General features: G+C 43.9%; 1 protein-coding gene across 8 annotated transcripts in view; it reads right to left on the reverse strand.

Annotated features, from left to right (window-relative positions):
* DIP2C (disco interacting protein 2 homolog C) overlaps positions 1–26,599 on the reverse strand; it is a 535,770-nt gene that overhangs the window by 176,606 nt on the left and 332,565 nt on the right. For all 8 annotated transcript variants that reach the window (XM_073581626.1, XM_073581624.1, XM_073581625.1 and 5 more), the window contains 6 exons: positions 25,460–25,583; positions 24,474–24,583; positions 23,575–23,677; positions 21,557–21,621; positions 7,784–7,877; positions 2,358–2,477 (listed from right to left, as the gene is read on the reverse strand). In XM_073581626.1, coding sequence (XP_073437727.1) covers positions 2,358–2,477; positions 7,784–7,877; positions 21,557–21,621; positions 23,575–23,677; positions 24,474–24,583; positions 25,460–25,583 — 616 coding nt within the window. The remainder of the gene's footprint in view (positions 1–2,357; positions 2,478–7,783; positions 7,878–21,556; positions 21,622–23,574; positions 23,678–24,473; positions 24,584–25,459; positions 25,584–26,599) is intronic.

A 26,599-nucleotide genomic window follows, 5' to 3' on the forward strand; every position in this document is an offset into this window, starting at 1 on the left:
TAATACTATTGGGAGTGTAAAAATACAAAATGCACTCAGTACAGGTATCAAAACATTGTTTTATTAACCCAACAACAAGAATTTTTTTTTTTACACCATTTGATCTTGCCATTCCACCCTGCCTACATCCGAGATGAAGTAGGCCGCAAATTGGTCCCTCATTTGGCCAACTTCAACCGATGACGTGAGAGGGTGCTGAGTAAATTCAGGCAATCGGTTAGGAGCAACATCATCAAGATCTACTGTAAGTTTGGATGCTCTCTAGCCATGACAAAATTATGTAGAACCACACAGGCCTTCACCACCTCATCCACTGTTTCCAGTTTTAGATTAATGGCTGTGGCGAGAATGCGCCATCTGGATACAAGAATACCGAAGGCACAATCAACACTTCTTCTGGCCCTTGTCAGCCTGTAATTAAAAATTCTTTTTGTGTGGTCCAAGTCCCGGCTGGAGTATGTTTTGGCACATCTGGAATGCCTCATCCCAACCATCCCCAACCTTTACAAAGGGCTGTGGCGGAGCTTCGGTGTTGGGAAGAGGCCGTGGCATGGGAAAATTAAATTGGTTGCCATACAATCTCCGGCCCATGGCCGAGTTCTTAAAGGCCTGGGAGTCATTTCCACGGCCAAATGCCCCAATGTCCACTGCTACAAACATACATTCTGCATCCGAAATGGCCATGAGTACTGTAGAAAAGTACTTTTTATAGTTGTAGTACTCCGATCCAGTTCTTTTTGTCTTGATAATCCGGATGTGTTTCCCATCCACCGCTCCCAAACAGTTAGGGAAATTGCAGACTGTCCAGAATTTTTCGGCGATTTCCAACCACTTTTTTGCGGTGGGCAGGGGCATGAATTCTGGACAGAGAACATTCCACAAAGCCCGGCAGGTGTCCGCTACAATTCCAGACAACATGGAGATTCCAATACGGTACTGGAAGTGGGGTGAAGAGAGTGTTTCTCCAGTTGCCAGGAATCTGGGAAACAAAGCAAAAACAACAAATATTACTTCTGTATATGGATTTTAAAAACACCAACAATAAACTTAAAAAAAAGTTTATAAAAATACATCTGCAGCCTTTTGTTCATTACATGCCATAAAAAAAAAACCGCAGCTTTTTGTCAAATACATGGCAGAACTATAATTCTGCCAGATTAGTAATAGTACATGTCACAACAAAGAAAATTCTGCAGGCATTGGTTTTGCAATACTACGTACCGTAATGTAACCAGTAGCCGTTCCTCAGGAGAAATCGCACGCCGGAGCTGTGTGTCCTGTCTCCGGATGGCTTCTTGGACCCGACCAAGCAAATCTTTAAAGCTTTGTTAGGACATCCGGGTATAATCTGTAAATTTCTCCAGGTTTGCCTGTAGCTCGCTGTAGAGGGTGTGGTACACTCCACGGCTCTCCCGGAGTTCAATAATGGGATGTATCCACAAACGCCGCCGCTGCCGCCTTCGCTGCCTCTCTCTCTCCCTCTGTTCATGGCAAGCAACTGCATAAGCCTGAGCAATCCTCATGTCCAGATCCAAGTCAAAGTAAAAACTCTTCCAGCGCAGATTCATGTTTCACAAGGCAAATGCAAGCAAATGTGAAGAATTCAACTGTAAACAGGGTCTATATAAAGAATTTCCATAAGACACGCCCACTGCTGTCCCATTGGTGGAGTGTGTTGCAAGAATTTTTCAAGGATTTTTTCTCCTGTGAAGTGACACCATTGCGCATAAAAAATGCAAACGCATGAAAAAACGCTTACAAACGCTGCAATTTTTGTCGTAATGCGCACAATAATGCTACAAAAAAAGCAGCGTTTACAAACGTTTGCATGCGCTTTTGACATGCGTTTCATGTGCGCTCGATACGCTGCGCAAAAAGGCGCAAGTGTGAAAGTAGCCAGACCGCTAATATACTCCCATTGTAATAAACGTGTTTTACTATATACTTTTATGTGGTCTCTTATGCCATGTAAGTGAATAGAAAAGCATTACGTTGCGTGAATGGGACCCTGTGGATACATTCTGGCGTATAGCACACAACGTGCATGCAAAACAACAAGGCTCTGAATTTGATGTGAGCTGAGAATTAGATACGGAATTTTGGATACGTTTTGGGATAATAATAAAAATAAAACATAATATATTATCCAACTAGTCCTCTATTATTGAACATTACAAGGAAACCAGGAATATATTGTATGGGAAATTAAAATAAATTAATCTATGAACTATACAACTGCATACTATACTATACTATAGATTCTGACCTCGCTCTCCTCATTTACTACTAACTATAAATTTATTGCAAATCACCATACATTATTTTCTCTGACAACCCGACCCCCGGATTGTACTTACAAGGATTTGCTCCATCAGCCACAATCAACATGCGTAACGAGGAGAGGTTAATGTCTCTCTGATCCCGATGTGCAACCAGGGCCCAGTGCATGTCTCTGGACTTCACACATGCAACTTTTGCTTTAAAGGAAGAAAAAAAAAAAAAAAAAAAAAGATTAACAAGGCTAAGTATGAAATATGTGTGCAGATAAAAGAGAAATGCAGAATTGCTAAAGAGTAACCTTAAATACATGACCATTTATTTGAATGAGTCACTGGAGACACTGATATGGATCAATGAGAATGGAGAGTGCTGCATAGAAAATTTCTATAAAAACTATGTAACCGCTCCTTTATAGGGAGAGACCTATCACTCAAGGGCTGTATAGGGAGAGACCTATCACTCAAGGGCTGTATAGGGAGAAACCTATCACTCAAGGGCTGTATAGGGAGAGACCTATCACTGAAGGGCTGTATAGGGAGAGACCTATCACTCAAGGGCTGTATAGGGAGAGACTTATCACTCAAGGGCTGTATAGGGAGAGACCTATCACTCAAGGGTTGTATAGGGAGAGACCTATCACTGAAAGGCTATATGAGAAGAGACCTGCCCCTCAAGGGCTGTATAGGGAGGGACCTATCACTCAAGGGCTGTATATGGAGAGACCTGCCCCTCAAGGGCTGATAGGGAGAGACCTGCCCCTCAAGGGCTGTATAGGGAGAGACCTATCACTCAAGGGCTGTATAGGGAGAGACCTATCACTCAAGGGCTGTATAGGGAGAGACCTATCACTCAAGGGCTGTATAGGGAGAGACCTATCACTCAAGGGCTGTATAGGGAGAGACTTATCACTCAAGGGCTGTATAGGGAGAGACCTATCACTCAAGGGTTGTATAGGGAGAGACCTATCACTGAAAGGCTATATGAGAAGAGACCTGCCCCTCAAGGGCTGTATAGGGAGGGACCTATCACTCAAGGGCTGTATATGGAGAGACCTGCCCCTCAAGGGCTGATAGGGAGAGACCTGCCCCTCAAGGGCTGTATAGGGAGAGACCTATCACTCAAGGGCTGTATAGGGAGAGACCTATCACTCAAGGGCTGTATAGGGAGAGACCTATCACTCAAGGGCTGTATAGGGAGAGACCTATCACTCAAGGGCTGTATAGGGAGAGACCTATCACTCAAGGGCTGTATAGGGAGAGACCTATCACTCAAGGGTTGTATAGGGAGAGACCTATCACTGAAAGGCTATATGAGAAGAGACCTGCCCCTCAAGGGCTGTATAGGGAGAGACCTATCACTGAAAGGCTATATGAGAAGAGACCTGCCCCTCAAGGGCTGTATAGGGAGAGACCTATCACTCAAGGGCTGTATATGGAGAGACCTGCCCCTCAAGGGCTGATAGGGAGAGACCTGCCCCTCAAGGGCTGTATAGGGAGAGACCTATCACTCAAGGGCTGTATAGGGAGAGACCTATCACTCAAGGGCTGTATAGGGAGAGACCTATCACTCAAGCGCTGTATAGGGAGAGACCTATCACTCAAGGGCTGTATAGGGAGAGACCTATCACTCAAGGGCTGTATAGGGAGAGACCTGCCCCTCAAGGGCTGTATTTGGAGAGACCTATCACTCAAGCGCTGTATAGGGAGAGAACTATCACTCAAGGGCTGTATAGGGAGAGACCTATCACTCAAGGGCTGTATAGGGAGAGACCTGCCCCTCAAGGGCTGTATTTGGAGAGACCTATCACTCAAGGGCTGTATAGGGAGAGACCTATCACTCAAGGGCTGTATAGGGAGAGACCTGCCCCTCAAGGGCTGTATAGGGAGAGACCTATCACTCAAGGGCTGTATAGGGAGAGACCTATCACTGAAAGGCTATATGAGAAGAGACCTGCCCCTCAAGGGCTGTATAGGGAGAGACCTATCACTCAAGGGCTGTATATGGAGAGACCTGCTCTTCAAGGGCTGATAGGGAGAGACCTATCACTCAAGGGCTGTATATGGAGAGACCTGCCCCTCAAGGGCTGTATAGGGAGAGACCTGCCCCTCAAGGGCTGTATAGGGAGAGACCTATCACTCAAGGGCTGTATAGGGAGAGACCTATCACTCAAGGGCTGTATAGGGAGAGACCTATCACTCAAGGGCTGTATAGGGAGAGACCTATCACTCAAGGGCTGTATAGGGAGAGACCTATCACTCAAGGGCTGTATAGGGAGAGACCTATCACTCAAGGGCTGTATAGGGAGAGACCTATCACTCAAGGGCTGTATAGGGAGAGACCTGCCCTTCAAGGGCTGTATATGGAGAGACCTATCACTCAAGGGCTGTATAGGGAGAGACCTATCACTCAAGGGTTGTATAGGGAGAGACCTATCACTGAAAGGCTATATGAGAAGAGACCTGCCCCTCAAGGGCTGTATAGGGAGGGACCTATCACTCAAGGGCTGTATATGGAGAGACCTGCCCCTCAAGGGCTGATAGGGAGAGACCTGCCCCTCAAGGGCTGTATAGGGAGAGACCTATCACTCAAGGGCTGTATAGGGAGAGACCTATCACTCAAGGGCTGTATAGGGAGAGACCTATCACTCAAGGGCTGTATAGGGAGAGACCTATCACTCAAGGGCTGTATAGGGAGAGACCTATCACTCAAGGGTTGTATAGGGAGAGACCTATCACTGAAAGGCTATATGAGAAGAGACCTGCCCCTCAAGGGCTGTATAGGGAGAGACCTATCACTGAAAGGCTATATGAGAAGAGACCTGCCCCTCAAGGGCTGTATAGGGAGAGACCTATCACTCAAGGGCTGTATATGGAGAGACCTGCCCCTCAAGGGCTGATAGGGAGAGACCTGCCCCTCAAGGGCTGTATAGGGAGAGACCTATCACTCAAGGGCTGTATAGGGAGAGACCTATCACTCAAGGGCTGTATAGGGAGAGACCTATCACTCAAGCGCTGTATAGGGAGAGACCTATCACTCAAGGGCTGTATAGGGAGAGACCTATCACTCAAGGGCTGTATAGGGAGAGACCTGCCCCTCAAGGGCTGTATTTGGAGAGACCTATCACTCAAGCGCTGTATAGGGAGAGAACTATCACTCAAGGGCTGTATAGGGAGAGACCTATCACTCAAGGGCTGTATAGGGAGAGACCTGCCCCTCAAGGGCTGTATTTGGAGAGACCTATCACTCAAGGGCTGTATAGGGAGAGACCTATCACTCAAGGGCTGTATAGGGAGAGACCTGCCCCTCAAGGGCTGTATAGGGAGAGACCTATCACTCAAGGGCTGTATAGGGAGAGACCTATCACTGAAAGGCTATATGAGAAGAGACCTGCCCCTCAAGGGCTGTATAGGGAGAGACCTATCACTCAAGGGCTGTATATGGAGAGACCTGCTCTTCAAGGGCTGATAGGGAGAGACCTATCACTCAAGGGCTGTATATGGAGAGACCTGCCCCTCAAGGGCTGTATAGGGAGAGACCTGCCCCTCAAGGGCTGTATAGGGAGAGACCTATCACTCAAGGGCTGTATAGGGAGAGACCTATCACTCAAGGGCTGTATAGGGAGAGACCTATCACTCAATGGCTGTATATGGAGAGACCTATCACTCAAGGGCTGTATAGGGAGAGACCTATCACTCAAGGGCTGTATAGGGAGAGACCTATCACTCAAGGGCTGTATAGGGAGAGACCTATCACTCAAGGGCTGTATAGGGAGAGACCTGCCCTTCAAGGGCTGTATATGGAGAGACCTATCACTCAAGGGCTGTATAGGGAGAGACCTATCACTCAAGGGTTGTATAGGGAGAGACCTATCACTGAAAGGCTATATGAGAAGAGACCTGCCCCTCAAGGGCTGTATAGGGAGGGACCTATCACTCAAGGGCTGTATATGGAGAGACCTGCCCCTCAAGGGCTGATAGGGAGAGACCTGCCCCTCAAGGGCTGTATAGGGAGAGACCTATCACTCAAGGGCTGTATAGGGAGAGACCTATCACTCAAGGGCTGTATAGGGAGAGACCTATCACTCAAGGGCTGTATAGGGAGAGACCTATCACTCAAGGGCTGTATAGGGAGAGACCTATCACTCAAGGGTTGTATAGGGAGAGACCTATCACTCAAGGGCTGTATAGGGAGAGACCTATCACTGAAAGGCTATATGAGAAGAGACCTGCCCCTCAAGGGCTGTATAGGGAGAGACCTATCACTGAAAGGCTATATGAGAAGAGACCTGCCCCTCAAGGGCTGTATAGGGAGAGACCTATCACTCAAGGGCTGTATATGGAGAGACCTGCCCCTCAAGGGCTGATAGGGAGAGACCTGCCCCTCAAGGGCTGTATAGGGAGAGACCTATCACTTAAGGGCTGTATAGGGAGAGACCTATCACTCAAGGGCTGTATAGGGAGAGACCTATCACTCAAGCGCTGTATAGGGAGAGACCTATCACTCAAGCGCTGTATAGGGAGAGACCTATCACTCAAGGGCTGTATAGGGAGAGACCTGCCCCTCAAGGGCTGTATTTGGAGAGACCTATCACTCAAGCGCTGTATAGGGAGAGAACTATCACTCAAGGGCTGTATAGGGAGAGACCTATCACTCAAGGGCTGTATAGGGAGAGACCTGCCCCTCAAGGGCTGTATTTGGAGAGACCTATCACTCAAGGGCTGTATAGGGAGAGACCTATCACTCAAGGGCTGTATAGGGAGAGACCTGCCCCTCAAGGGCTGTATAGGGAGAGACCTATCACTCAAGGGCTGTATAGGGAGAGACCTATCACTGAAAGGCTATATGAGAAGAGACCTGCCCCTCAAGGGCTGTATAGGGAGAGACCTATCACTCAAGGGCTGTATATGGAGAGACCTGCTCTTCAAGGGCTGATAGGGAGAGACCTATCACTCAAGGGCTGTATATGGAGAGACCTGCCCCTCAAGGGCTGTATAGGGAGAGACCTGCCCCTCAAGGGCTGTATAGGGAGAGACCTATCACTCAAGGGCTGTATAGGGAGAGACCTATCACTCAAGGGCTGTATAGGGAGAGACCTATCACTCAATGGCTGTATATGGAGAGACCTATCACTCAAGGGCTGTATAGGGAGAGACCTATCACTCAAGGGCTGTATAGGGAGAGACCTATCACTCAAGGGCTGTATAGGGAGAGACCTGCCCTTCAAGGGCTGTATATGGAGAGACCTATCACTCAAGGGCTGTATAGGGAGAGACCTATCACTCAAGGGCTGTATAGGGAGAGACCTATCACTCAAGGGCTGTATAGGGAGAGACCTATGTTTGATAGATCAGGCTGTTTGTATCAGCCACACATGAAATAGAATAATAAATTGGGTGCAACCAAAACTAAGGCATGAAACAAGACAAAAATTATGCACAAAAGTGAATCAGGACCTTACTGTTTCATAACTTTAGAAAAGTTGAAAACCAAAGTTCATCTTTACCTTTGTACTGGCAAACTTTCTGTATCCACGACAAGGGATTGACTTTCATGAGAGAGTACGGGATGCTGATCACATGCATCATGTTCATGACACTCTGGAATCAAAACACAGTGATCCTTGATTATAGAAGGAGGAAAACGAGAATTGAAAGATCTTCCAGGATAATTAATCCGCACAGAACCGCAGCAGCACTAATTAACTAATTTAATTTTTGCCTTCTCTAGGCATTTTCACGAGTACACTTAAAGTTAATGTTCATAATAATTTAGAAACATGAACATTTTACACTGCTGTAAAGAGCTCTGCACACAATCTGCAAAAATATATGATACCGCGCCGTCATCAGCAACGTCCTTGTAATGCAGAAGCAGCAGACCCCGCTAGATGTTTATGGAGGGACACAGAGAAAGTCCGACAATCTTACATTCCTAACAGTTGAGACATTACCACGTATATAGCACCTATACAGTCAACAGATTATCCAAGAATATCAGTGAAATGAATGAAGGATAACAATTTCTGCTGCATGGTGTGTAATGTCTACAATTTAAGGACAGTGAACTACAGCTCTGAAGTGAGGTCATGCTGCATAGTCCAGCGCTGGAAGAAAATATAGTTCAGTTTACCTAAAACACTTTTCACCCCACTCTCTATCCTCATAAAATAGTTTTTGCAAAGAGGTATTGGAAGGTATCGCTAAAGGGAATTTGCAGGTTTTGCTACGTAATCTGAGAGCAGAACAATGTAGGTGCAGAAACCCTGATTCCAGCGATGTGTCACTTACTGGGCTGCTTGGTGCACTTCTGCTAAAATCCCTGTTTTCGCTGTTGTAATTGTAGCAGTGGTCAGAATGCTGAGCTCTTTATAACCCCGCACCCACACCGCTGATTGGCAGCTTCCTGTATACACTGTACATTGTCAGCAAGCTGCCAATCAATGGTGGGGGCGGGGTTACACAGATTAGCCTGACTTGCCTGCACATGAGACCTAGTTCTCTAGTGATAATCTCCTGCTGATAAAACACTGATTTTATCAAAAGTACATTGAGAAGCACAGTAAGTGACACATTGCTGGAATGGGGGTCTCTGACTCTACATCATGCTGCTCTCAGATTAGGTAGCAAAAACCTGCTGACAGATTGCCTTTAAAACAGTACTGTACTTTGAATAAACGTTGAATAATCAATAGTACAGGCAGGCTGTTATAAGAAATCAGCTTCCTTACTTACTTATCAGAAACTCCTTACCTTCACCCCTGTGTCCTGAACTCACTATCCACTGTAAAAAAAAAAACAAAAAAAACCCCGCAGTGTTCTCTTACAGAAACGTGTCTGGTGGCGGCTTATCTCCGGGAGAACAAAACAATCAGCAGTCCAAAATCAGACATGCCTGATTGACATCTTCCCCAATGATCAGATGTCCACGGCCCCCATACACATTAGACTTTCAGCCAACATTAGTTTAATGTGTATGGAGGCCTTAAAGAAGCCCTCCTCCTCCCATCAAAGTTTTTATCCTCTTAATATATTGCAATCATCATATTATACAGCGCTGTGTACTTACAATTGCCCATTTTTACAAATCTAGCGATAGAGAATGTACCGGTGGACTCCACAGCACTGATCACTACTGAGCAAGTGCATAAAGTGCAACACAGATTCATCTCATCTATGACCCCACAACACTGGTCACTACTGAGCATGTGCATAAAGTGAAGCACAGATTCATCTCAACTACGACTCCACAGCACTGGTCACTACTGAGCATGTGCATAAAGTGCAGCACAGATTCATCTCAACTACGACTCCACAGCACTGGTCACTATTGAGCATGTACATAAAGTGCAGCACAGATTCATCTCAACTACGACTCCACAGCACTGGTCACTACTGAGCATGTGCATAAAGTGCAGCACAGATTCATCTCAACTACGACTCCACAGCACTGGTCACTATTGAGCATGTACATAAAGTGCAGCACAGATTCATCTCAACTATGACTCCACAGCACTGGTCACTACTGAGCATGTGCATAAAGCGCAGCACAGATTCATCTCATCTATGACTCCACAGCACTGGTCACTACTGAGCATGTGCATAAAGTGCAGCACAGATTCATCTCACATATGACTCCACAGCACTGGTCACTACTGAGCATGTGCATAAAGTGCAGCACAGATTCATCTCAACTACGACTCCACAGCACTGGTCACTATTGAGCATGTACATAAAGTGCAGCACAGATTCATCTCAACTATGACTCCACAGCACTGGTCACTACTGAGCATGTGCATAAAGCGCAGCACAGATTCATCTCATCTATGATCCCACAGCACTGGTCACTACTGAGCATGTGCATAAAGTGCAGCACAGATTAATCTCATCTACGGCTCCACAGCACTGGTCACTATTGAGCATGTACATAAAGTGCAGCACAGATTCATCTCATCTATGACCCCACAGCACTGGTCACTACTGAGCATGTATATAAAGTGCAGCACAGATTCATCTCATCTATGACTCCACAGCACTGGTCACTACTGAGCATGTGCATAAAGTGCAGCACAGATTCATCTCATCTACGACCCCACAGCACTGGTCACTACTGAGCATGTGCATAAAGTGCAGCACCGAGTCATCTCAACTAAAAGCCAAGATCCTTACATCAGGAACAGAACAGACATTTTTAGGACATTTCATAACTTTCCCAAATTCATATAGAAACATTTACAGCACATCCTGCATTGTACTACTGCACCCAATGTACTATATATTTTAGGAGTCGGAGACGGTCCATTTTATACAGACGCTATCATCAAATGGACACCGACTCTGACTCCACAGCCCTGGTCGCTACAGATCACTAAAGCAAGCTGAAAAGGGCCAAAACTAATCCACAAGTAAGATTTATCGACAAAAAGAAATTATAAGAAACATCTGTTCTGCTTCAAATACATCAAAAATCTGACTCCTCACTTGTAAAATTAAGTATCCATAGGAGGAGTGCTTTCCTAAAAAAATAAGTAAAAAAAAAATCTAACCAAATCTGAGTGTACTCATCAGATGCAGCCATAGCTCCCTTGGGTCCTCACATGAAACTCACTGAATAATAACTAAGCTATTGTCTATCATAAAGCGGCCATAGACATTGCAGGGAACACAGCCAGCTAACGGACTAATGGCCGCTCTTGGAGCCATTTGCTCTACAGACATTATCATAAATGCAGTCACCTAAGACTGAAACATGCATGCTCATTTTTACTAATCATCCCTTGGGGACCGGACTCTCACGAACAGCCAATAGTCAACAAAAACACAAAGAATGTAAAAAAGCAAACCTAAACATATTTACTAGCCTTGGATCAAGTACTGTTCTAAGGAGAAAACAGATTTAAGCCCCCCATACACAAGAGACTAACGGCGTGTTAAAGGGGTTGTCCAATGTTAAGCTACAAGTCTGTAGTCACTCCATGTGAATACTCACGTTGCACGTCGTGTTCATTCTCCGATGCCTGCGCCGGGAGTGGCGGGAGTGCTTGACCGCAAGAATGTGATTTGCATACAGGCGGTCACGTGAAGACTTTACGAACGTAGTCTTGCTCTAGCCTCACGTGGCCGGACACAGTCTAGTCTGATTGTGGCTGGAAGTATGCAAATCGAATCATTATGATCACATGACCGTCCGCTCCTGGCGGCGGCACAGGAGAATCCACGCTGAGCGCAGTGCACGTGATGTGAAGATTCACAAGTCTGCAGTCACATAGATTGACTGAAGACTTGCAGCCGGACAGGCCGTTTAAAGGTCTGGCATGTTTAATTTCAGACTGCTGAGTCATATATTTTGTTTGGCGGTGGTGTCCTCATAGAGAACACAGAAGCTCTCGGCAGAGTGAGCGCTGCTGTTTATGGATCAAGAGAGATAGTTGATGGAGGTACGATCAGCTGAACCATTGTTCGACAGATATCCAAGGTGAGTAGGGAGCTTTAGTCTCATCCATTTATTGCAATTTCCAGTATTTGTTTTCCAGTGATACAAGATGCAGGGCTATATGAGGATAACTTATATTTTTAGATTTTAATTCTCACTTTGTGGCATTCACCAGCTCTGTTTCAATTCAAAAATCAATTTTTTTCAATAACACTAACAAATCCATTAATATCAAGTGAAATATTACCCAAAGCAATGCCGACCCCCTATCAAAAACAACGACTCAACCTTTGTTCCTGCAGATCACAAGCCCAGCGCCCTCCTGGGGATCCAACATCCGAGTCACCTTGACACATCTACTAGGAAGGGAATACATTTCCAAACACAAATTAGATGGAAATGTGAGATGCACAAATCAAGCCGATGCTCGAAAAGGGCAAAGTAATGGAAAAAGGAAGAGCAGGTGGTGGATTTAAGAGCAGGGCTCCTCGGTCTGTCCGATCTGACTTCATCATTACTGACAGAACGTTATCATATAGGCACGCCAGAACAGATCAGAAAACAGATGAAAGGACTTTATCTGTAAACAGATGGCCCCTCTCACACCTACACCCCAGCTTTGGAAATTAGCAATTACATGTATTGGAAACCTCAAAGTTATCGACGACCACTTAGAGTTATAGCAACTAAAACAATAGAAATTCACTTGAAAATAACGAGTGAAAATTTTTAAGGGAAGAGAAAAGTAAAATCCTGGATGATTGGTAAATATGAAACCAAGCCAGAAAAAAAAGAGCGCGACTTAATGATCTCATATTCACTTTAAATTATAGAAAAAAATATTCTTAAACTACATTACATTTCTACTATTTTACAGACGTGTTATTGGGAAATAACTGAAAAAAAAATATCATTTTTAACTCATTCGATACACAAATATTTAGCACTTTTTTCACTTTTGTTTTTTCTTCCTCACATTCCAAAGGCCATAACTTATTTTTCCATTGACATAGCAGATTGTGGCTTTGTGTGACACCATTCATTTTACCATTTGATGTATTGAAAAATGGCAAAAAGATTCCAACTGGATTGGTACTGCAGTCTGTTGTATAATTATCGGTCTCCGAAGAAGCTTAGACACAGGCTGGGCTTCATAGAGGGGCTAATAAAGAGACTTAGTGATCAGGGCAGATGAGTGTGGGGTCCATGGGTGGCAGAAGTGACTAAAGGCCCCGTTACACGCAATGATATTGTGAACGATATCGTTGCAACGTCACCAGTTTGGTGACGTTGCAGCGATGTCGAAACGACATCGTTGCGCATGACACAGTTGGCTGATCGTTAATCGTTGCCTAATGGTCTGGGCCATAAATCTATCGTTGGTCTCCCGCTGGGCAGCACACATCGCTGCGTGTGACAGCGAGAGACTAACGATCAGCGAGCTCCCAGCGCCATACAGCAGACGCTGGGAGCTGGTATCCAGGGTAAACATCGGGTAACTAAGAGCCACGCGGCTCTTAGATACCCGCTGTTTACCCTGGATACCAGCGTGCTCACTGGTCCTGATCGCTGGTGAGTCTGCCTATGTGACGGCTCACCAGCAATCAGCTAACTATGTCCCAGCGACCCCATCCACGTCGGATCGTTGGTGGGATCGATGGGACATTGAAGTGTGTAACGGGGTCCTAAGATTCGCCTTTTGTGATCTTTTCAATGCCACAATTGACAGTGTTATCTAAGAGGTGACTGCCAGCTGTAAAACACAGTCAACACTGTTGTTGTATGGAGGAATGGGGAGAAGCGCCTAAGTCTGCCACATAAAGTAGGTGAGCACGACTACAGCATGAAAGTAAGACGGATGTCACCAAACAGTAAAAGCCAGTACTACTTAAAAGGGTTGCCCACTACATACTTCCTTTAAAATGGACACATGATGATTTTAATGCAAAAAAAAAACAACACATCCTCGACTACCTCGCTGCCCCTCTGTACTGGTTCTCTAATCACATCCTATCTGAGCGGGAAGAAATCATCGCCTGCAGCCAATCAGTGAACAATGATTAGCTGCAGCGGTCACCCGACATCCCCCGCAGGAAGAGGCAGCAGGAGATGAAACCCAGGAGTGGGTGATATACAGAAGTGGTGACGTGTTTCTATTATACTTTTCCTCTGATTGTTCCTCTCCTGACTTTGGCTTACAAATACTGATATAAAATACTGACCAAATATCAAACGTGGCCAAATAGTAGTCGGTCGTGGAGTCTTATTTTTAGGCATGACAAACCCTGTTTATAAGCTTTATTAGGGCATATGTGATTCAGAAAATGGCTACCGGGATGACATATAGTGCAAGTGCTGCAAGACAGGTCTTCCGCATATTTTTGGGGGTGATCCGGACAAACCCCTTTAAGGAGGACCTTCTACTTTAATAAATCCTTGGCGCCTTTCCCATCCCTCTTGTCCTGTAGCCCTTAATATTAGCCATAGTCAAGAATTGTAATCATACTGAAATTCTGCAATGACGGCCATTACGGAGCCTTAACAAAAGTTCTTTTCATGAAGAGTTGTCTATTTAAGTGAAGAGGAGACGAAAATGATCCCAGGCGGAAACATGAGATGCTGGAAAGCCGAGGCTATAAATGCAGGTGATAATACAGAGACGAAGCAATCCTTAAATGAATCACAGGGGCCATTGGCGCACAGCTATTGTCAGACCATAGAGCAAGCAAACGCACTGATGTAATCGGAAATGAAGGATTATTGTCATCTTTATGGGCTTAAATGGCCCTTTGTGACATGCAAAGATGGAAGTACACAGTCACAGAACAGGTGCTACAGTGAGTACAGCGCACAAAACGAGCCTCCGCTGCGAGGCTCCAAATGGTTTTTTTCAATGAAAGACCCTCCGCGGACGGCTCATTCTGCAGCAGGACATAACGCACAGCTTCATGACATTATAATAAAGCCAAAAACATCTGTACTATGGTCTGATGTTGTGAGGTGGGGACAGTAGAACAACCCACAATCGGCAAGTACGTTACTGCAAAGAACAAGGAAACCACGTCGAAAAAGTAGATGGAAAACCTTTGGTGCTAGAGATAAAACCACCACGAAGAACCCAATGTCATAAATAAAAGGGTAGAGAAGAGTCATTCATGAGCCTGTACGCCTTTCTTCAGGCAGCAAATGGCCGTCACGGCATAGAGGAATCATCCCATCATTTTAGCATTCTCTGGGCCCCCATATATCGGGGGCAGTACGTTCTTGCATAGACTTTATATAAACAGCTGCTGTGATATCACCCAATGTCGCCCATCTGGCGGCCTGGAAAAGGCAAATTCATACAGTGCAGCAATAATCATATACGGGTCCCCTTGCTTCTGCCCAATCAGAAAGCACCGAACACTCTTTTTGTTCCTTTTACGGAGGCATTTTGGGAACTGTCCTTTTCAAAAAGTTGCATTTTGTGACTAATGTAGGCATGAGCTTTTTTTTTTTATATATATACCCATGGCCATGTGCCATCCAAATCATCATATGGTGCTTGAAAAAATATTCATACCCCGTGAGCTTTTCCACATTTTTTTACGTTACACCCACAAACTTAAATGGATTTTATTTGGATTATATATGATATATTAACATATATTAGCAACAAATATTTGTGAAGTGTAAAGGAAATGATATTTGGTTTTCTAAAAATTGTAAAAATATAAATCTGTACATTATGACGTGCAGTATTCAACCCCCCCAGATGCAGCACTTTGTAGGACCAGTTTTGCTGCAGTCTTTTGGGGTATGTCTCTACCAGCTTTGCACATCTAGAGGCTGAAATCTTTGCCCATTATTCTTTACACACTTCCTCTAGCTCAGCGAGATTGGATGGAGTCGTCTATGAACAGGAATTTTCACATCTTGCCACAGAATCTCAATAGTATTTAAGTCTGGATTGTGACTGGGTCATTCACACACACATACACTGCCTTGCAAAAGTATTCGGCCCCCTGGAACTTTTCAACCTTTTCCCACATATCATGCTTCAAAACATAAAGATACCAAATGTAAATTTTTGGTGAACAATCAACAACAAGTGGGACACAATTGTGAAGTTGAACGAAATTTATTGGTTATTTTAAATTTTTGTGGAAATTCAAAAACTGAAAAGTGAGGTGTGCAATATTATTCAGCCCCTTTACTTTCAGTGCAGCAAACTCACTCCAGAAGTTCATTGTGGATCTCTGAATGATCCAACTTTGTCCTAAATGACTAATGATGATAAATATTATCCACCTGTGTGTAATCAAGTCTCCGTATAAATGCACCTGCTCTGTGATGCGCTCTGTGCTTCAAACAGAACCCTGAGACTATCATGAAGACCAAGGAACACAACAGGCAGGTCTGTGATACTATTGTGGAGAAGTTTAAAGCTGGATTTGGATACAAAATGATTTCCAAAACTTTAAACATGCTAAGGAGCACTGTGCAAGCGATCATATTGAAATGGAAGGTGTTGTGAACTCATTTTCTGGTTTACCTCTGGCTTCTGGTGAGGGTGGTGGAGCTGGCTGTGTTGACAGAGGAGTCGTGAGTTCTCCATCCGGGCTCCCTCTAGTGGTGACAGTAGGTAATGAAGCTGATCTAAATTGCAGAGACCTGCCACCTGAGGAGGACGACTGTGAGTGGACATCAGGAATCTCTCACTGTATTTAAGACAGCCGACTCGCTAATTTTGTGCTGGTGATTTTTTCCTGCCCTGAGGTTCTGGTTTCCAGCTCTGTTCCTGCCTTCTCAAGCTAAGTGCGCTCTGCTATTCTTTCACATGAGATTTGGTCTGGTTTACTCAGTTTTTGTGGTCAGCCAGCCCCTGCTGGGGCTGTGCTGAATTTCCATTCTTATGTCTCTGTTTATGCCAGTTTGCTTTTTGTCCCTGATCAGATTGGTCTCTTTTTGCTCTGTCTTCAGAATATACCAGAGTGCTGATATAGGGAATTGAAGTCTAGCGACTTCAGGGTTTTTTGTTATCAGAAAGTGTTGGACATTTTTTGGCAGGGTTTCGTGCGTGATTGCAGACAGCATCTTTCCTTTCCTGTCCTTTCTAGTTAGTGTGGGCCCCATCATTTGCTCAGCCTATTTTTCTATCTGTGTTTGTGTTTTCATCTTGTCTCACCGACAATACATGTTTGGGGGCTGTCTATTGCTTTGGGGTCTGCTCTGGGGCAGTTTAGATTTCCCCTATTCTTGCTTTAGGCTTATTTAGTTCTCCGGCTGTGACGAGGCGTCTAGGATCATCGTAGGTACGCTCCACGGCTACTGCTAGTTGTGTGGATAGGATCAGGGGTCTGCAATCCGCTTAGTTACTGACCTCTCTGGTTTTCTGTGGCTTAGCTTCTTTTTGTTTCTCCTCCTCGGTGACTCAATCATAACAGGAAGGAGTATCATATCACTGCAAATCTACCAAGACCCGGCCGTCCCTCTAAACTTTCATCTCAAAACTGATCAGAGATGCAGCCAAGAGACCCATGATCACTCTGGATGAACTGCAGAGATCTACAGCTGAGGTGGGACAGTCTGTCCAAAGGACAACAATCAGTCGTACACTGCACAAATCTGGCCTTTATGGAAGAGTGGCAAAGAAGAAAGCCATTTCTCAAAGATATCCATAAATAGTGTTGTTTAAAGTTTGCAACAAGCCACCTGGGAGACATACCAAGCATGTAGAAGAAGGTGCTCTGGTCAGATGAAACTAAAATCGAACTTTTTGGCAACAATGCCAAACGATATGTTTGGCGTAAAGGCAACACAGCTCATCACCCTGAACACACCACCCCCACTGTCAAACATGGTGGTGGCAGCATCATGGTTTGGGCCTGCTTTTCTTCAGCAGGGACAGGGAAGATGGTTAAAATTGATGGGAAAATGGATGGAGCCAAATACAGTACCATTCTTGAAGAAAACCTGTTGGAGTCTGCAAAAGACCTGAGACTGGGACGGAGATTTGTCTTCCAACAAGACAATGATCACAAACATAAAGCAAAATCTACAATGGAATGGTTCACAAATAAACGTATCCAGGTGTTAGAATGGCCAAGTCAAAGTCCGTGGAAAGAGATGAAAACTGCTGTTCACAAACGATCTCCATCAAACCTCACTGAGCTCGAGCTGTTTGCCAAGGAAGAATGGGCAAGAATTTCAGTCTCTCGATATATAAAACTGATAGAGACATACCCCAAGCGACTTGCAGCTGTAATCGCAGCAAAAGGTGGGGCAACAAAGTATTAAGTTAAAGGGGCCGAATAATATTGCACGCCCCACTTTTCAGTTTTTGAATTTCCACAAAATTTAAAATAACCAATAAATTCCGTTCAACTTCACAATTGTGTCTCACTTGTTGTTGATTCTTCACCAAAATTTACATTTGGTATCTTTATGTTTGAAGCATGATATGTGGGAAAAGGGTGAAAAGTTCCAGGGGGCCGAATACTTTCGCAAGGCACTGTAAATTTGCTTTGATCTAAACCCTTCCATTGTAGCTCTGGATGTACACTTGAGGTCGATGTCCTGCTGGAAGGTGAATCTACACCACAATCTCAAGTCTTTTGTAAACTCCAACAGGTTTTCCTCCTGGATTGCATTATATTTACTTCCATCTTCCCATCAACTGTGACTATCTTCCTTGTCCCAGCTGAAGAAAAGCCTCCCCACAGCATGACGCTGCTACCACCATGTTTGATAGTGGGGATGATGTTTTCAGGTGTTATGCAGTGCCAGCTTTCCTCCACACAGTCCTTTGGTCTCATCTTACCAGTGCACCTTCTTCCACATGCTAGCTGTGTCCACTACATGGCTTTTTTTTTGCAAACTGCAATCGAGACTTCTTATGGCGTGCTTTAAAAATGACATTTTTATTGCTATTCTTCCCTAAACATCTCAGATTTAGTGGGAGATTTAGGGTGGTAGAGATTTAGTATGTGTTTATTTTTACTGTCTGTGGGGGGCGGATTTACTGTATGTGGTGGGAGAGATTTACTGCATGTGGTGGGGGAGATTTAATGTATGTGGTGGAGATACTGTGTGAGGGGGAGATTTACTGTGTGTGTGGGTATTTATTGGGTGCGTGGGGGGAGATTTACTTTATATGTGGGGGGATTTACTGTGTGAGGGAGATTTACTATAATGGGGTAGGGGAGATTTAGTGTGACGGGGAGAAGATTTGAGGACACAAGCAAGGAAGGGACAGGTGCAGACACAATATGGGGAGAAATTTAAAGACACAATATGAGAAACAAGAAGGGAGATTGGGGAATTTATGAGGAAACAATATGGGGGGATGAGTATGGTGAGTGGAGAGATGGGTGCGGACACAGTATGATGAGGGTAGGGGTGCAGACACAGTATGAGGAGCAAGGGGAAAATGTATGTGGACAGAGTATGGGGAGTTAGGGTGATGGGATGGGTGTGGACACAGTATGGGGAGTCGGGGGATGTGTGAGGAGGCAGTATGGAGAGGGTAAATGCATGAGGGAGAGGGAAACGTTTGAGGAGACTATTGAGGGGAATAGTGCGAAGAAACAGTATGGGGGAAGAAAAGTGTGAGTGAGCACAGAATAAAGGTTGAGTAGTGTGAAGGGGGAATATCATTGGTGGACAGTGTAAGGGCACAGACAGGAAGGGATAGTAAGCCAAGGAGGGGAAAGTGTGGTGAGGGGGTACAGTATAGAGACTGGGCCATATAGGGGGGACACCGTGTGAGAGTATAGCGTGAAGAGGGGGCCCATTATGGAAAGGAGTGTGGAAGTCATATTTTGTGCAGGGAACATAGTGAGGGGAAATTATTGATTCAGGGGCTCAGCATAGGGAGGATATTTTTATTCCGGAGCATTATAATGACACTGCCATCATTAAGGGCATTGCGTCGGGACGTGCTGCAGAAGACCAGAGAAGATGGAAATCTGCAGAGATGAGCTGTGGAAGAGAAAAGACATCATGGCGTCTGAACAAAACGAGAAGAAAAGAAAGAGATTGACTCCAAAGACAACGTCATCTATAAGATACCTGGATGTAAATGGTTTGCAGTCACATGGACCATGAAGTCATTCTAAGTTTGTGATGCGCATGAAGTCATTCAATGTGACTGCAAACTTCTGAATTCTCACAGTGCATACTGCATGCTGTCAGGATTCTCTTGTGCCGACGATTTGCATACATGCTATCACAAGCAGGCATGCGTGTGGACATCTCTAGTCGGAATGTGGCCAGAAGTATACAAATCACATACTTGTGCACGGGAGAATCCTAAAAGTGTGTAGTCCATGCACTGTGAGAATTCAGAAACCTGCAGTCCCATAGAGTGACTGCAGACTTTCATCTGAAACCTGGACAAGCCCTTTAATTTAAAAATGAAGCCATATAGCATACCAATTCTAACAGCGTGTAATATACTCACTGTCAGGATTCAGCTCTGCTTACAGGTTCCAGCAGTCATTACATGGCCACTTTCCTCATATGCGATTTTCAGCTTCTCTTCCTGCTTCTCTCAGTTTTTCACTGAACATTGAGAAAATTAAGAAGAGCAGCTCGTCAGCACATGTCTAAGTGTGCTAATCGCATATGAGCTTGGGGAGGAGGGATGCCAAACTGAATTTTTTTCTCGGGTGCCAAAAAACCTACATACATCTCTGTTAATAGCTTTGCCATTATTTATTTTTTTTTTTAAATAGCCTAACCCTGCTTTACTCTTCTCCACAACTTTATCCTTGACCTGTCTGGTGTGTCTCTTGGTTTTCATGATGCTGTTTGATCCATAATGTTCTTAAACAAACCTCTATGGCCTTCACAGAATAGCTGTAGTTAGACTGGGAATAAATGGTCGATTCAATGTACTAATTATGTGACATCTGGAGGCAATTGGTCACTCAGGATTTTATTTAGAGATATTAGACTACAGGGGCTGAATACAAATGAATTTCACAATTTTCAGATTCATAGTTTTGAAATAATTTAAAAACCATGTATAATTTCCTTTACAATTTACAAATACTTGTTACTTAGTGTTGGTGTATCACAGAAAATCCAAATAAAACACATTTAAGATTCTGGGTGTAATGTGAAAAAAATGTGGAAAAGTTAATGGGGTATGAATACTTTTTCAAGGCACTGTATCATGTCAAACTGGCTATCACTAGTATAAATGGCAAAATAGAGTTTCTTATTTTAAGAGAAACCATCCTTTTCATTGTTTTTTTTTTTTCATAAACTTTAAAAAAAAAAAAAATATTTTGTAATTAGTGATGCGAACAAATGCTCGTTACTCGAGTTTGCCTAGGGTGCTCGGTTATGCACCAGGTATCGCGGGTGCTCGAGTGACATGTCCAAGTACCCGTGGCCTAACTGTAACATATCTTATTATAGAAATCTGCTTCTTTTTCCTCCTGGACTCATCATTCATTCTCAAAATTCTTAATTCTGGGGTAAAATCTGTCTTAAGTGACTACACAATTCACCCATTGCTGAGATAAGAGATGACAGCTGGTGCTCATAAAGTTCTACGGACAACTGTAAGTCATTTCAGGATAACTTGTCTGTGTCCACCTCTAGTTCCTGCATAGAATTTTAAAAACACCAATTGTCATCTCTTATCTCGGAATAAAAAATAATAATGCTAAAACTTTATGAGAGAACATTAAGTAGAATAGATGTGCGGGGGAGCGCTGCGTCCTGCATCCAGACCGTTAAAGTGAACAACTCAACATGCACTCGTGAGCATAGTGGGAAAAACCTTTTAATGAAAACACTTGACGCGACATTAAATAATAGTGAGAAAAACAAGTGGAATAATTTGATATCGTACCGTCAGGATCCCATGCCACAGCCCCACATCTTTCTTGAAATCCAAAACATTCACAATGGTTTCCGCTGTGAAAGGAAAATGACATCTCAGTGCAAGAAAACATTGTACTGTATATAAAAAGGAAGAAAAAAAACAATAAAACAATGCAGTATACAATAAAAATTCCCTGATTGTTTTTTTGCAAATCCGCTTTAAAAAACTGAACTGTTACAGTGATCCCCTATCCACAGAGGAGGAAATATCTTGCCGGTTGGTGAAGGTCCAAATGCTGGAACACCCCAGTGATCCTGAGGATGGGACTCTGTCTGTAAAATTTTTTTGGGACTAGAGATTACAGTGCTCCGATATTTCTGGTAGTCCCCCTTACACTTAATGAAGGAGAGGCAAAGTATGCGGCTCCTCCGCTCCATTCAAGACCGGGCTCTGCAGAGCCGCATTCACAGGATCCCTGAAGGATTCACAGCCCTCGGAAAGTGGATTACCAAGTTGTTAAGATATCACATGGACAGAGGATAATTTGCAAATTTGGGAAGATTCCTTTTACTGAGAATAAACAGTTACAAAAACCACTTACTGAAAAACATTGTACTCTGCCCTCCAATATCTCTCATACTCACATACCATCATACTGGCATCTGGAAAGTAACACAATAATAATCTACCCAATTGTCTCTTCAAGGAGAATTCCACTAAAGAGAAACCATTTCTGACATGACCTTGGACGCATCGCTGGAGTGAAGATCCATGAGTTGATTTCCAACTTAAAGGAGCTCGGCAATAATTGAGCTTTCAACACAATATTGAATGGGAGGTTGTAAGGAGAGATATCGGTGTAACATCAGTAAGCTTTTTCACAAATGTCCAAATGGGAAATTGTCCCGTCCAAGTTAATGAAACCTACAGATATCAACATTTACAGTTGCTTCCACTTTTTTTTTCTTTTAGCTATCGTCAGGGGTTTTAGCATCACAAATAGGGCCACCTCATTAGAACAAAAAAAACATAGCAATCAGCAATTAGTAATGAGCAAACATGCACAGATAACGTCTTATCCAAGCACGCTTGGTTGCTATCGGAGTATCTTGGGCATGCTCGCATATTATGTTCGAGTCCCTGCAGCTGCATTATTTGCGGCTGTTAGACAATCCCTGCATGCGTTGTGGCTGTCGAACAGCCGTGAGACATACAGCCGTGGAGACTCAAAGATACTTTTTGAGCACACCACAGACAGACACTCTATTAGCACACAAGCATGCTTGGATAAACCTTAAGCCCCCGTCACACATAGCGACGCACCAGCGATCCCAACAACGATATGACCTGGTCAGGATCGCTGGTGTGTCGCTACATGATCGCTGGTGACCTGTCAAACAGGCAGATCTCACCAACGATCAGGACCAGCGACGACGCGGGATCAAGCGCGCTCGTCGCTTAGTTACCCGCTGTGTACCTTGGATACCAGCGTGCTCACGCTGGGAGCTGGTATCCCAGGTAAACAGCGGGTAACTAACCGCACGCGGCGCTTAGAAACCCGCTGTTTACCTTGGACACCACTTCCCAGCGCGAGGACGCTGGTATCCAAGGTACACAGCGGGTAACTAAGCGACGCGCGCGCTTAGTTACCCGCAGTTTACCTTGGATACCAGCTCCCAGCGTCTGCTTACAGCGCTGGGAGCTCGCTGATCGTCGGTCTCCCGCTGCCACACGCAGCGATGCGTGCTGGCCAGCGGGAGACCAACGATCAAAAAATGGCCCAGGACATTAGCGCACAATCAGCGATACCCGGCAGTGGAGGCGGTCGCTGATACGTGTCACACACAGCAAGATCGCTGGTGAGATCGCTGTTGCGTCACAAAACTTGTGACGCAGCAGCGATCTCGCTTAGTGTGACGGGGGCTTTGCCGAGCACACTTACTCATCACTAATCTTGATGCAACCGGGAGAAAAAAAAATCAAATTCTAGTAATCAAAAGTTTTCTTTATCATTTGAAGATATCATTAAAAGGAGAATTCCGTACCTTCCGTGTATCCACAGGCTTGTGTGAGCGCTTGGCAATGGGTAAGGAGCGCTATCCTCGTCACCGTCACTCCTAGCACGCTGCCATCTTTACACGTTTTATACTGAAGGGCAAGATACATACAATCAGAAGAAATGCACAACACGGACAATACACAAGAGTCTCTGAATCATTTTACAATGAAAAGTCATCTGGTTTTCTACTACATATTGCGTTTCGTGGACATTTGCTGTGAATGAAAGAATGAATGAATGACAGCCCTCCCGGGCTTGCTATGGTTTGCTACAATGCATCATCAGTGTTGGTAACGGCTAAAAGCCGGAAGGTAACGAACAAGATAATCTTTTGTCACAAGAAGCTAATGAGAGTTGGATGGAAAGAGCCACCGACAGATAAAGCTTTCCGCACCTCGACATCCAACTCTAAGAGATAATCTATGACTCAGAACTTAAAGAGGTTAGAAAAACTGTAAAGGTCGCCTTTGCTTTTTGGGCCACCATTGTCCATAGGCTGTGCCTGGTACCACAGCTCAGTAGTAGTCACATAGATGGGTAAGACACAGGTGGCTCAGTGGTTAGGCTCTGGAGCCTAACAGCGCTGGGGTCCTGGGTCTAAAGCCCCCCAAGGACAACATCTGCAAGGATTTTGCATGTTCTCCCCGTGTTTGCGTGGGTTTCCTCCGGGTTCTCCGGTTTCCTCCCATACTCTAAAGACATACCGATGTGGAATCTAGATTGTGAGCCCTAATGGGGACAGTGATGATGATGTCTGTAAAGAGCTGTGGAATATGATGGCGCTATATAAGTGAGTAAAATAAATTGATAACACCAGACCTAATTTATAGACTGTGGTGATTGCACCCACTTTGAGGTCCAAAGGTTTATTTGGCTTATACGTACCTCTATATATGCAGTGTCATTATTTGCATCCTTGATATGTGGAAACCAATCACGAGGCGGTTTGGATAGGTGTTTTGATTCTGTGACAAACCAAAGCAACTTTGGCCAACCTTAGAGAAAAAAAAAAAAAAAAAGTAAAAAAAAAAAAAATTAAAAAAAAAAAGCGTTCTCTCGATTAAAAAAAAAAAATAATAATAATGTTATCCTAATAAAAAGTTCATGATTCAGTATTCTAGTTTATGCAGCAAGACTATGGGAACAATGTCTATGCAGATAAAATCTGCGAAGAGGCACATTAGTTGGAGACACAAATCTTAGGTATAAACCAATACTTCTAAAAATGGTATTTTGTTATACTGTTAGCAGGAAGTACACAAAAGGGAAATTATATATTACTAGTGGACCTGTATCCAAGAAACGCGCCAATGTCCTTACACTGTGCTATAACATTTTGGAATTTTGTGTACAACTACTATACTTAGAAGATCATCATAAAAATAATGCAAATTAAAAGGTAAAAAGGCTACTATAGTAATAAAGACCTTGGCTTCATTGTTCTTTACACTAGAAAAGTGAAACCTGCAGTATGACTGCATGGTAATGCAAACACATCCACCATACATGTTAGGAATGTTGGCCATAATATTCAGACATATTACTAATGTTAGGATCCATTCTAAGGATCTTCTGATGGCTCAATTATAAATCAATGAGATCGATTAGGATTAGTCACATTTACCTATAATAAAGAAAGCCATAATGCCAAAGCAAATGGAGACTTCTCTTGTGATGGATTATGGCTGCTATCTGGCTCATAGTGTAAGCTGGGGCTACTCCTTCATATCAATGTACTAGACCTGTCGTCCTATAGAAAACTACTACGTTGTTCCACATGAAAAGCCTTTTAACAAAACATCTATCATTTAATTTCTTTTTTTGACAAAAAGCATAAAACATTCACCAATCAAGTTCTTCTAGATCCTCACCTTTAAATTGTGGTATCTCCCCCGTAGGACTCTTTGGCAGTCCTTTATGACAGGCATCACTAGTCAAGGCCACAGTAACCCCACAGCTTCCTAATAAAAAACCAATCTGCTGGCTACCTGCATCCTGGGGAAAAGAAAACAAAGAGCATCAAGAAACAAGAGTTCATATCAAGTGTCCAAAGGTGTCAAGAACCAAAGAGCTGCATGGTTAGTTGACTTCAGCTGCAATATCAAGGGTCATGTAAAACTTGCTTTTGTTAACCACACTCAGAGAATGTTGAAATTTCTGTGTTTTTATGTTGCTGTACATAATACTTGGCATGGGGATGGTATGTTATAAGCATAACGGGTTGTCATTTATGTATTGGGTCCTCTAAGCCCAGTGGTGGAGTTACACGGATTAGCTGGACTGCCTGGCATGAGACACCTAGTCCTTAAGTGATAATCTCCTGCTCATAAAACACTGATTGTATTGAAATCAGAGCAAGTTGATGAGCAAGTGACACATCCCTGGAACCAAGCTTCCCGCCCCTATATTATGCTGCTATCGGATTAAATAGCAAAAATCTACCAACAGATTTCCTTTTGAAGACATGATTGGACCATTCTTCGGGTGCCTCCTGCTCAAAAGACGCTCTTTGCTTTAAAACGGAAGTCAATGCGAAGGCTCAAAAGACGCTTGGCATCTTTTTGAGTGTTTTGCCATTGTTTTAGCTACAAAAATATCGCCAGCGGTTTCTTCATTATTCAATGGAGAATAAAAAAAAAGGAAAAAAAAAAAAAAAAAAAAAAACCGCCAGTAACCCCCCCTCCCCCCCCAAAAAAAAACCGCTGGAAAAAAGTTGGTGACCAAAAACATTGAAAACTAAAAAAAACTAAAAAAATATACAAAAGTTGCTTCATGGAAAAAAGGAGGCAAAACAAAAGAAATGAGCTTAAGCATATGTTTGCAGATGTGCAAAATGTAAGAGCACGTTCACACTATGGCTATTCCACAGACAGATCCCAAGAAAAGTCACATTGAGCATATATGCTGTAGTAAGTAAATAGTAATGGTCCAAAAGCATAAAAGCCATCCCACTGCGACATGGCGCACCCAGTCAGTACAATCCTAGCCTGTCTCTAGTAATAAAGAATTAG

Source organism: Dendrobates tinctorius, unplaced genomic scaffold, assembly GCF_039654945.1.
Source record: "Dendrobates tinctorius isolate UK_male_01 unplaced genomic scaffold, ASM3965494v1 ptg000070l, whole genome shotgun sequence".
In the NCBI taxonomy this organism is placed as follows: Eukaryota; Metazoa; Chordata; class Amphibia; order Anura; family Dendrobatidae; genus Dendrobates; species Dendrobates tinctorius.